Below are 13,218 nucleotides of genomic sequence, written 5' to 3'. Positions count from 1 at the left end.
CTAGTATTTCTAGAGTTTTGTTTATTGTATTGTAGCTGGCGTGACCCAGCCTTCTATGCAGCCTGTGAATGCACTTGTTGTGTGGCTGTCTATTCCACACAGTATGAGCTTTTCCCACATTTTGCATGAGCTCATACACATTGGCTCTCAGAGTGCCTTTAGCCAGCTGTTTACCTTGTTTCAAAATTGCACGGCCCTGCTTATCAAATACTATGGTAAACCCAGCTTTTGGCAGAACAGAGACACTTAACAAGTTAGTTTCTAGCTCGGGCACACATAATACATTTTCAAACCTGTGTTTAAGTCCCGGAAAATAGACTGCACCTTGGCAAAGAACACTAGCTTGTCTCCCATCAGCTAAGCTGACAGTCTTCTGCTCAGCTGGTTTGCAGTCTTGAAGCTCTTCTTCACAGCAGCAGAATATCTGAGTAGCCCCAGAATCCACAACCCAAGGCTGACTCTGCAGTCCCAGACCAGTTCTTACTAGAGTCACCTGGGGAGTCCTTGAAGACTGCTGCCGGCTCTTCCTCTGCTGCTGGGGACAAAATCTTTTCAAGTGTCCGAGCTGATTACACAGATAGCAGCGCCTCCTCCGCACCTGCAAGGCTTTTTCCTCCTCGGCTTGCAAGCTGGAACCAGCCCCAACAGACCTCAGCTTATCTTCTTCCTTGGCTCGAGTCTGCTCTCTCTTGCTTTCCAGCTGCCTCTGCTCTTCAGCCAGGAGTTTGCCGGTCACATAAGGCAAAGTTAGTTTGTCAGCATCCTGCCCTTCAAATGCTAACACCAGCATGTCATATCTCTCGTCCAGAGAGCTCAATAAGATATACACCTTATCTTCGTCAGCCACGGCCTTCCCTCTTGCTTCAAGGTCTTGGAAACAATTAGACATACCATTGAGGTGGTCCCTCATCGACTCCCCGGCCAGCATACGTTTCCTGTAGAGCCTCCTCCATAGGGATATCAGCGTGCCTGCTGACTTTTGCACATACACAGCCTTGAGAGCTTCCCAAGCCTCCTTTGCTGTCTGGTGCCCACGGACATGCACCAGCTGGTCGTCTGCAACACTTAGGATGATGTTGGCTAGAGCTTTTCGATCCTGAACGGCCTCTGCCACTGTGGGATTAGCTGGAGGAGCTGACACACAGTCCCAAAGCCCCTCTTTCTTCAGGAAATGCTCTAACCTCAGCGACCAGGTGTTGTAGTTGGTAGTGGTGAGCTTCTCCACCAGCACCGTAGCTGCTGCTGTAGCCATCCTGCTCAGACTCCTTTCAGCCACTGCTGGTCTCACCTCCTAGGCAGCCTCTGGAGCAAGTCAGCGTCCTTTCTCTACCACCTCTCTCTCAGGTCTCAGGTTCTAGGCGCAGCGGAAGCGTGCTGGGCCCATAACCCTGTCGATGCGCTTAGAGAGACCCAGAGGGTGATGCTTAGCGACGCAAGAATGAAGGCTGTACACAGTAGCTGTAAAACCACTATATACATTTATTTACACCAACTCACTCTCCTGACTGACAATATGCTCCGCTGCAACTCCAACTCCATAAACCCACAATCACCACAGTTGCTCTGTACATTTATACATGGGACAGCCAATCAGCAACTTGCTGTGTCATGCTGACTCTGCTGGCTGATGTAAGACTTCTGGCAGCCAGCCACCTGCTGTCAGGTAGATCATCTAAGCCTCTCAGATCTACTTTCTGTTTTGCAGCACATGCTATAAGCTGTCTGTTTACACATAATAGTGACAGACTGAGCCTTCAAACAAACGAACCGAAGCTTAGGTTCTCCTAAGTTTGGATAACCCAAATAAAAACAAAAATGAGCTGTGCCCAGTATAAATTTGGTTGGCACTATACTGTCCCACACACTCAAAAGCACTTCAAGCTCTGAGGTACTGGTTATCCCTGAAGGTCCACCCTGCTTCCAGATCCCTGGACACTGACTCTCCCTCAGGGTTCCATCACTAACCCACAACTTCAGAGTCAAGCCCCTTTTTGTCTGAAGCCTTTGTCCATCCTGGATCTCCCCTCTGATAACCAAACTTCAACCCCTCAGCTTTTAGTGTGTGTATGCTGTTCTGATTTTACACTGGAATCTGACTATTGGCCTGTCAGCACACCTAAACCACAGCTGTCACCAGAGGCTTACTTGGCCTCTAAAAAGAAAATAAAAATCTCCTTAGAACAGAGCCTTATTTGTCACCATCTCTGTCCCTCACAGCTCTCAATGCTCAAACAGATCTTTCTCCTGTCTGTGCAACTCCAGACTGAAGCAAAAAGCCCCTTGTCTCTGCCCTGCCCCCTATTTAAATCACTTTGGTTGCTAGGAGGCAGTCCAGCCAATCCCAGTGAGCTTGCTATTTAACTCACTCCAAGCTTGGCTGCATGGACTGTTTTCATGTCCATCACACTCCCATGCTCCAGTTCAACCCCAGGGCTGTCTTCACCAGAACTATGGACATGTTGGTATCACATTTGTTAACAGTTTCTCCCTATTACTGTATTAGCCATATGATTGGCAATACCAAGTTCCAGAGTCCTGTGCTAATTATGATCCTTGGGTCCCATTTGTATCTATTTATGGTACAAATCCTTATGGCCTCAATTGTTATCTGAGCAACCACCCCATCTGTCTCTTTGGGAAGGGATCCCAACCTGGTACCCTCTTCAGAGGTTCATCATGCTGTTTTCCTTGACACTAATAACTTGATCTATGATCAACCTCTCTAGGTTGACTCTGAACCAGACTGGGTTTTGGAATCATCTCTGGAAGACACTGTGGCAGATCCTACATCATTCTGTCCAAGTGAGGACGTTAGCTTTTACACACAGCAGCTGTTGTGCATGGCACATTCTCTTGAAATTGAGGCAGTGTTAGATAGTGTGGGCAGGGAGGTCTGTGCATCTTCTGCATTGATTTTCAAAGATTTTAAATTACCAGGCCAGTACAGCCTGCTATCAGCTTTTTCTCTGGGGAAAAATTGCCCTTATTTATATCTGATACCTGAGAAGAATCATAAAGGTGCTACTTTTTTTTTTTACTGTTTTTATGTTTTTGTGTGTATTTTTGTTGGTTTTAATCATTTTTAAAGATGTTATTTTATTATATATGTTTTAATTTGTTAACTGCCTTGGTGGGCCTTATGCGAGCAGAATGATGGGGTATAAATTTTGTAAAATAAATACATAAACTATTGCAGATCAAGGCTACTAAACTTTCAAGGCAGCAGATTTCCTCTGCTAAACATGAAGCAGACTGTTGTGCTCATAATTTGGCTACTGCTATTTCCTCAGATGGAATTTATGGCTGTGCCCCATGGCCTTCCAAATGGAACATGTGCAAAAGTGGAAGAACTTCCTTTCAATGGCACAGAACTGTTTAGGCTCTAAAACAAACAAGGCCCTTGGAAGAATTAGAAAACAAATATTGCCAAGATAGTGGGTATCATTCCTACTCAGCAAGTTTTCCAAAGAAGTAGGCCTTATTACAGACCATGCCATCCTTAAGACTCAGCATGGGTTCTGTAAGGGAAGATCTTGTCTCACTAACCTATTAGAGTTCTTTGAGGAGGTAAACAAACATGTGGACAAAGGGGACTCAATAGATGTTGTTTACCTTGACTTCCAGAAAGCTTTTGATAAAGTTCCTCATCAAAGACTCCTAAGTAAGCTTAGGAGGGGTGACATGATAGAGGTTTACAAGATTATGCACGGGATAGAGAGGGTAGAGAAAGAAGTACTTTTCTCCCTTTCTCACAATACAAGAACTTATGGACACTTAATGAAATTGCTGAGCAGTTGGGTTAGAACTGATAAAAGGAAGTATTTCTTCACCCAAAGGGTGATTAACATGTGGAATTCACTGCCACAGGAGGTGGTGGCGGCTACAAGCATAACCAGCTTCAAGAGGGGATTGGATAAATATATGGAGCAGAGGTCCATCAGTGGCTATTAGTCACAGCGTGTTGTTGCAACTCTCTGTCTGGGGCAAGTGATGCTCTGTATTCTTAGTGCTTGGGAGAGACAACAGTGTGAGGACTTCTAGTGTCCTGGCCCCACTGATGGACCTCCTGATGGCACCTGAGTTTTTTGGCCACAGAGTGTTGGACTGGATGGGCCATTGACCTGATCCAACATGGTTTCTCTTACAACAGAGAGAGGTGTTACCAGTTTTTCCAGCATCATTCCACATATAGACCTCAAACCTTTCCTACACTTCTGAATAGGAGGAAACATAACTCGCAGAGAGGCAAGACTGGAGCTCCTTCAGTGTGGCCAATGCAAGCCCCTCAGCAGGCCTTTTGTTGACCGCTTGTCATCAAAGTGTCCCCTCCTTCACCTGAATTGGAAAAACCCATCGCACCTGGGAAGATGTGACTACAGACTATTGGGTCTACAACATTATCTCACAGGGATTACCACTGAATTCTGAAGCTCTCCAGGATTCTTCCTGCCTATAGTGCATTCACCCATACCCAATCCCTAGCTGTTAGCAGAAGTAGAGACCCTCTTTAGAAAGAAGGTAATAGAACCGTGCCTGTGAATGACCAGCACCTTGGCTTTTACACTAGGTGTTTTCTGGTAGACAAGAAATAGGGAAAAGGCCAAACTTCAATCTCAGAAAGCTGAATTCCTTCTAACAAAAAGTTCAGAATGATTTTGTTTTTGGATATACTCCCTGTATTGCTCCCAAGTGTCTAGTTTGTGACTCTACACCACCTTAAGAACATAAGAGAAGCCATGTTAGATCAGGCCAATGGCCCATCCAGTCCAACATTCTGTGTCACACAGCGGCCAAATATATATATATATATATATATATATATATATATATACACACACACACACACACACACACACACACACACTGTGGCTAATAGCCACTGATGGACCTCTGCTCCATATTTTTATCTAACCCCTTCTTGAAGGTGGCTATGCTTGTGGACGCCACCACCTCCTGTGGCAGTGAATTCCACATGTTAATCACCCTTTGGGTGAAGAAGTACTTCCTTTTATCCGTTTTAACCTGTCTGCTCAGCAATTTCATCGAATGCCCACGAGTTCTTGTATTGTGAGAAAGGGAGAAAAGTACTTCTTTCTCTACTTTCTCCATCCCATGCATTATCTTGTAAACTTCTATCATGTCACCCCTCAGTCGACGTTTCTCCAAGCTAAAGAGCCCTAAGCGTTTCAGCCTTTCTTCATAGGGAAGGTGTTCCAGCCCTTTAATCATTTTAGTTGCCCTTTTCTGAACTTTCTCCAATGCTATAATATCCTTTTTGAGGTGCGGCGACCAGAACTGCACACAGTACTCCAAATGGGACCGCACCATCGATTTATACAGAGGCATTATGATACTGGCTGATTTGTTTTCAATTCCCTTCCTAATAATTCCCAGCATGGCGTTGGCCTTTTTTATTGCAAACGCACACTGTCTTGACATTTTCAGTGAATTATCTACCATGACCCCAAGATCTCTCTCTTGGTCTGTCTCTGCCAGTTCACACCCCATCAACTTGTATTTGTAGCTGGGATTCTTGGCCCCAATGTGCATTACTTTGCACTTGGCCACATTGAACCGCATCTGCCACGTTGACGCCCACTCACCCAGCCTCAACAGATCCCTTTGGAGTTCCTCACAATCCTCTCTGGTTCTCACCACCCTGAACATTTTAGTGTCATCCGCAAATTTGGCCACTTCACTGCTCACTCCCAACTCTAAATCATTTATGAACAAGTTAAAGAGGATGGGACCCAGTACCGAGCCCTGCGGCACCCCACTGCTTACCGTCCTCCACTGCGAAGACTGCCCATTTATACTCACTCTCTGCTTCCTATTACTCAGCCAGTTTTTGATCCACAAGAGGACCTGTCCTTTTACTCCATGACTCTCAAGCTTTCTAAGGAGCTTTTGATGAGGAACTTTATCAAAAGCTTTCTGGAAGTCAAGGTAAACAACATCTATCGGGTCTCCTTTGTCCACATGTTTGTTCACCCCCTCAAAGAAATGTAACAGGTTAGTGAGGCAAGATCTTCCCTTGCAGAACCCATGCTGAGTCTTCCTCAATAACCCGTGTTCATCAATGTGCCTACTCATTCTGTCCTTGATAATGGTTTCTACCAACTTTCCCGGTATTGAAGTCAGACTGACTGGCCTGTAATTTCCCGGATCTCCTCTGGAACCCTTTTTAAAGATGGGGGTGACATTTGCTACCTTCCAGTCCGCAGGAACGGAGGCAGATTTCAATGAAAGATTACAGATTTTTGTTAGAAGATCCACAAGTTCAACTTTGAGTTCTTTCAGAACTCTTGGATGTATGCCATCCGGACCCGGTGACTTATTAGTTTTTAATAAGTTTTTGACACATTACCACAAGACATAAATTTTGTTTTTGACACCTATTTCCACATTACCACAAGACATAAATTTAGAAAGTACTTCCAGTGTGGGGCAGCCTTCCTCCTCTTTGGACTGACCCAGGTCTTTACAAAAGTTACTACTGTGGTCATTATCCACTGGATGTGATAGGGTTGCACCATTTCCCCCTATCTTGACTGGTTAATTGTTGCCCGGTCAAAAGACAGGGTCCTTACCCATTTCCAGTTGATTATTATTCATACACTCAAAGACCCCCAACTTCAGGCCAATTAAAAAAAAAATCCTAGCATCCATTCAGAGAGTGGCTTTTATAGGAGCAGTTTTGAATTTTTCCGAAGCCAAAGTTTTCCCTCCCCAAGAAAGGATCTTCACTATTCAAGCCGTCATGCGCAAATTTCAATGCTGCAAATTGCAGTCAGCATTCTTCATTCAAAGGCTTCTGGGCCTATTCACCTTTACAACCATTATCATCTCCTTTATGAGACTACAGATGAGATCCTCCCAATTGTGGTTTCTTTGGGTATTCGACCCTCTCCTGCACCCCCAGTGCAAGAGACTCAATATTCCCAAGTCTGTTTTTCACTCTCTCCAGTGGAGGGATGCCTTCTTCATGGGCTGGGGAGTATGCTCTGGTCAGCTGAAAGCCAGTGGCAGATCATTTCCTTTGCAAGGCCTACCTTCAAATAAACATATTTGAGCTTCAAGTGGTACAGACTTAGCAGGCAAGGTTATTGAAGTTGTAACTGATAATGTTGCTGCCAAGTTTTATCTATACAAGCAAGGTAAAGGAGGCAATAGAAATTGGGACTGGTACATCAATAACCACTCCACTATCCAGGTGGTGCATATAGCTGGTTGCAAGAACCTTTTGGCAGACACCTGCAGCCAGGGTCTGATAGTATCACATAAGTGGAAGCTACATTCAGGTAATATCCTTCCCTTTTTTACCAGTGGAGATTTCCAGCTGTAGACCTGTTCACAACCATAGTGAATAAAAAGTACAAGTCATGTTGTTCCCTGGCACAGATGAACTCTGAGTCACTGGGGGATGCTTTTCAGATACAGTAGACAGGCCCCCTTTTCTCTGTTTTCCAACTGCTTTTTCTGATCCCCAGAGTAGTCTGCAAAAACCCAAGCCATTCTCATTGCACCCTTTTAGCCCTGACAAGCTTGGTTTGTCATACTACTAGAGATCTCCCCAGACTAGAATCTGCTCTTTCAGGACCCCTATTGTTATCCAAATGTTTTCAACCTACATTTGATAGTGTGGCCCATTAATTTCAAAACCTCTGTCAGAGCATATCAGAGGGTAACAGAGCCACCTGTCCTTGATGTCTCCTTTCTATGAAGGTCATTTTTTCTGGTTGTTATACATCTGCCCATAGGGTTAGTGAGTTGGAAGCCCTTAGACATAGGGTTGCCAGGTCCTCCCTGGCCATCAGTGGAAGATGGCAAGGGATGGTTGCCGGATCCAGGATGGGAAAGCCTTGGATATTTGTGGATGGAGCCTGACAGGGACATCTGTGGGGTACAATGCCTGTGATGGGCTTGAGGAACGGAAGGATAGACACCTCTCCCCTACCAAAAAGAGCAGGAAAATGGCTGTTAGGAAGAGGGGAGGAACGCCTTATGCACTTTTCGAACTTTTGACATCTCCTGCAGCAGGCATGCCATGGGAAAGACCTAGGTGTGATTACACAGGCAACCACTTGATGAACAGCAGTTACAGGTAATTGCAGCATTGTTTTCTACCCTAATGGCTTTCTAAATCTGAAACACAGAGATTTCATGCTCTTTAGTAATATCACTGCTGATTTGTGGAAGGTTTAAAAAAATGTGAGAAAATGCTTTCAGTTGCTTGACTACATTTCACAACCTAGATCCAGCAGATTGCAGAATATGCAGAGGTAACTCCTCCCATGAAGCTTGTCCTCCTGAGTTCAATGGAAAAGCCAGATTTTGTGCATGAATCTGGTCTTACAAAGTTGTTACTCCTACTACAATGAATGTGATAGCCTTCATACCTGGGCTTTCCAGTTATACGTTAGAATACATATATCTGGTGGACTGGGACAGCTTCTTTGCAGTTGGGTAATCTAAGTCATCATAAACATTTAAAACAAAACAAAAAAGCACTTCAGCACTTCTACAACTAGAACAATCCAAGATTAATGCGATGAAAAAATAGGTCTCTGTACTGTCCTGTTTGTTGCTGCTGCTGCAATATCTGAGACTGTCTGTCTGTCTATATGTCATCTATCTTTGTTATATCGTTATGATTTTTGTAAACCTCGGGGCTCCAGTTGTAAGAAAAAAATATAAATATCCAAATAAGTGTGATCTGAAGAGAAACCAGAGTATAAATCTCCAAATAAATAAATGTGTGTGCAGAAATTGTTATGCCCTGGTTTCTCATGTATGTATGCAGGTGCTGTGATACACACAATGAACTCTTGTGCCTTCAAAGGTTTCTCTTCTCACTGTGACATTGTGGAGAGTTCTGTGGCACTTTACCTGGTAACTTTAATTTCAGTGTATCTGAAGACGTGTGCATGCACACAAAAGCTTATACCTTGAATAAAACTTTGTGGGTTGTAAAGGTGCCACTGGAGTTGAATTTTGTTCTGTTACTTCAGACCAACACTGTCACTCACCTGAATCCAACATTTATTTCAATATGCCCATTTTGTCAGATTGATATGTGAAGGAAAAACTGATGAAGTTAGTGTGACTCATGAAAGCTCATATTGAAATAAATCTTCTTAGTCTTGAAGTTGCTGGTGGCCTCTCTCTCTCTTTCTCTCTCTATGAAAGACTAACATGGTTACCCCTTTGCAATCATCAAAGCTCTATGTAGTGTTCCCCCGCTGTGTATTTGTTTGGAGCTGCCCCCAGTGGTGTGTTGAGTAGGAAACATGTGCTAACAGTGTGACTAGAGAAGCCATGCTTCTTTAATTACATTTAGGATGATCCGATTCTTTAGGTTCAGCACTTTATTTCAGATGAATGAAGTTGTGTTAAATGTAAGCATGTAGATGAATTAAGAACAAGGGTGTACCAGTCAAATTAACTTTTCAGTCCAATTATTTTTCATTGTGCTGTTTGTAATATACATGGGGTGCAATTCAGTGACTGTTTATCTAATTGTAATCCCACTGTCCTCAAATAAGAATACTCTAGTTTAAGAGGTCAGGGGGTTGACCTTTTCTCAAAAAGCTATAGTTTGCATGAAAAAGAGGAAAGTCTGGTAAAGACTATGCTATGGTTTACAGTGCAGCAGCCCGATCTTTTGCATGAATTTCTGTGTTCTGTATGTTTAAAACCATAATAGGTATACAAATTAAGATATCCTGTTAGTTGAAATGGTGTAATTTTTTTTTTATTTAAAGATTACACTGTGACCATACAAAATGATCATTTCATTAAATTGTACCCACCAATCCTTTTGTTTGGTTCCTTTCTCTAAAATGAAATGCTAAGGTTTTGCTTTCTTCCACTCTGGTGAATAATGTTTCCTCTTAAACTTTAACCTTTGATCCTCTCTCACCCAACTATTGACATCTGGTCATTATTTCTTTTACTGCTTTCCACCCCCTGTTGTCAGATGGACTGTTCTGTTGTCTAAAACACTTGATAGGTGGACAGGTTTATATAATACGAGGTGAGTTTCTGTAGAACCTAAGTGGATGTTGTCTTTTTCATGCAAAAGAAAGCTGCCAGTGCAAAGCTCTCTACTGCTCTCCACTATGTTGGTTTCTGACAATATATGTTAATTAACAGTCGTACTCTTAATGTGGAGACAGAGCTTATCTCTGACTATGGATGATGGTATTCAATGATCTATGAAGTGAAAATTTGAAAGAACCACCTGGGCACAGTTTTTCTGTAATCTTTTGTCCATCAAATATTTCCAGTTTTATGTATAACAACAACCTCCAAAGGACAGAGAAACTGCCTTATCTGTCAGAAATTTGTAAGAAAGACAATACAAATTTCTGTTGTGACAATATTCAGAGACCTGACACTCCAATTCAGGGCATTTCTTCCCAGGCAAGTTGGAAAACACTATAATAACAATGAAAGCCTTTTTTTGTGCCAGTGTCAGATGTTATGTTAATGAATTCATCTCTGTGACCCAGTGGCTCCAGTGTACACATGGAGTTCCGCATAAACAGAAGTTTCCCTGTTCTCTTCTCTGATCAGTAAAGTGCTCTAGGTTTGTATAAAAGAGAACAGGGATCTTCTGTGTTTGTAGAATTTTGAACTGTGGCCTGAATAGTTTAATCGTATCTTGAACATAGTATTTATGAAAAGCACCATAATGTGCATCTTAAGTAACTGTGCCCAAATAATTCATTATACCATACATTAAATAACTTTGTAAAAAATTAGACATAAGCAGCTTTACTCATATGAGTAAACAACAGTTTTTCCATGTATTTGTTGTAGCTTGGTAAATGCACCCAAAAAGATTGAATATAAAACCACATCCAAGCAGAGAATTTTTAAAGCAAACATACCATCTTGACCTCCTTTTATGCTACCACTGCGCTACACTTTTTTTTTACTTGTAATTTTTTTCATTTCACTTTTTGTTCACCTGTTTACATTACCTTTTAAAACTCTGATATGCTTTACAGTGTTGTGGCCAGTTGTAGCTTGCTAAGTGTCAATGCTATCTGTGTCTGCTTGATGCAAATAAGCAAGGGTTAATGAACAGGAGAAGGTTTATGAGGTATACCTTTAAGTAAGTAAACTTGTTACAATAAATAAATATAATTAAGTAAGTAAAAGCTGAAATAAAATGTTATCAAAGATTTCAGGTTTTCACGGCTGGTAACATCATTAGGGTTTGTAGAATCTTTCGGGCTGAAGTGCCGTGTTCTACTGGAGAAAGTTTTCCTTCCAGACGTTTCGTTCTCAGCTGCGGAGAACATCCTCAGTGGCGTTGCAGCCGGAGCAGGCGCTCTGACCTTCTTGGCTGCTGTGCATTGAGTGGGGCCAGGGCTGCTGGAGAGCTGCTATTTGTAGGCTGGAGGGGGTGTGATGAAAGGGCAATTGGTTTGTGGATGTGCCCATTGTTTGGTGGGGCTTCCTGGAAGGGTAGTGATAAGGCAACTGGCGGTTGAATGTGACCATTGTTCTGTGTTAATTGCTGGGAGGGTTGGAAGGGGTGTGAAGATAAGGAAGATGGTTGTTGACTGTGCTGATTGTTCTGTGGAATTTGCTGGTTGTTCTGAGACTTTCTGCAATTTAAAGTCTGTAGGGTGTTTTGCAGAGCTGGGTACCAAGATTGGTGGATGAAAATGCCTTTTTCCTTTCTGTTAAAATTGTGTTGGTGTTTGTAAATCACAATAGCTTCTCTGTTCAGGCAGGTATGATAATGTGAGACCGTAGAAAGAACTTTGAAAGAACTGAAGTCCTTTCTACGGTCTCACATTATCATACCTGCCTGAACAGAGAAGCTATTGAGATTTACAAACACCAACACAATTTTAACAGAAAGGAAGAAGGCATTTTCATCCACCAATCTTGGTACCCAGCTCTGCAAAACACCCTACAGACTTTAAATTGCAGAAAGTCTCAGAACAACCAGCAAATTCCACAGAACAATCAGCACAGTCAACAACCATCTTCCTTATCTCCACACCCCTTCCAACCCTCCCAGCAATTAACACAGAACAATGGTCACATTCAACAGCCAGTTTCCTTATCACTACCCTTCCAGGAAGCCCCACCAAACAATGGGCACATCCACAAACCAATTGCCCTTTCATCACACCCCCTCCAGCCTAGAAATAGCAGCTCTCCAGCAGCCCTGGCCCCACTCAATGCACAGCAGTCAAGAAGGTCAGAGCGCCTGCTCCGGCTGCAACGCCACTGAGGATGTTCTCCGCAGCTGAGAACGAAACGTCTGGAAGGAAAACTTTCTCCAGTAGAACACGGCACTTGAGCTCGAAAGATTCTACAAACCCTAATGAAATAAAATGCTTTCCTCTGTATGGTTACATTGCTAAATTCAGCCAGCTGTTCAAAATATAATATGGTATACACCATAACCTAAAAAAGGTTATATTTTAGGAGAAGGAATCTATTGTTTAAGACAGCTCATGTTCAAAATTGTTTGTCTTGTAGATACATATGTTAAGCTGACACTGCTGAATTCCATGGGTCAAGAGATGTCCAAATGCAAGACTTCCATCCGAAGAGGGCAACCAAATCCAGTATACAAAGAGACTTTTATTTTTCAGGTGGCATTGTTTCAGCTTTCTGATGTGACACTCATATTATCAGTGTATAACAAACGCAGCATGAAACGAAAGGAAATGATAGGCTGGATTTCTTTAGGGCTGAATAGTTCTGGAGAAGAGGAACTAAACCACTGGACTGAGATGAAGGAATCCAAAGGACAACAAGTATGTAGATGGCACTCTTTGTTAGAGTCTTAGTGGCAGTTGTGACTTCACTGGATCAGGATTCAAGACTGCCACCTTAGATGCAATGAAGATGGTGTTTCAGAAATTACAAATTCAACATTCCATTTTAAACAATGCACAAATTGTGGAGGACAGAGTAACAGCCACATTGTTGCTTCACTTATCATCAGTTTCAGGTAAACCTGTGCTGGACAGAGAAGAGACAGCAAACTCAAATTCTTACTACAACATTTTCAGCACTGTTTCAGTTTTTAACTTTCAGTTTGGTAACTGATAGGTATTTTGTGTAAATCCTCTATTATTGCAATGTCCTCCAATTGTGTGGAGTTTTTTAAGTGGTGCTATGCTGTGTTGTATATGATCTGTCCAGAAGCAGATTAGAGATAGAAGGGTGGTTAAACAGTGG

The 13,218-nt window shown here is 42.6% G+C and overlaps 1 protein-coding gene across 5 annotated transcripts in view; it reads left to right on the top strand.

Moving 5' to 3' along the window:
* Positions 1 to 13,000, top strand: part of SYT14 (synaptotagmin 14) — a 207,328-nt gene extending 194,328 nt beyond the window's left edge. For 3 of the 5 annotated variants that reach the window (XM_060247321.1, XM_060247313.1, XM_060247301.1), the window contains 2 exons: positions 9,980 to 10,036; positions 12,511 to 13,000. In XM_060247321.1, the coding sequence (XP_060103304.1) occupies positions 9,980 to 10,036; positions 12,511 to 12,824 (371 nt within the window). In that variant the 3' untranslated portion in view covers positions 12,825 to 13,000. The remainder of the gene's footprint in view (positions 1 to 9,979; positions 10,037 to 12,510) is intronic. The other 2 variants (XM_060247329.1, XM_060247308.1) reach the window with 1 other exon arrangement.
* Positions 13,001 to 13,218: the final 218 nt, after the last annotated feature.

This window comes from Heteronotia binoei, chromosome 1 (genome assembly GCF_032191835.1).
Source record: "Heteronotia binoei isolate CCM8104 ecotype False Entrance Well chromosome 1, APGP_CSIRO_Hbin_v1, whole genome shotgun sequence".
Taxonomy (NCBI): domain Eukaryota; kingdom Metazoa; phylum Chordata; class Lepidosauria; order Squamata; family Gekkonidae; genus Heteronotia; species Heteronotia binoei.
Note: the sequence above shows the minus strand (reverse complement) of the source record. Positions and strands in the feature narration are given on the sequence as shown.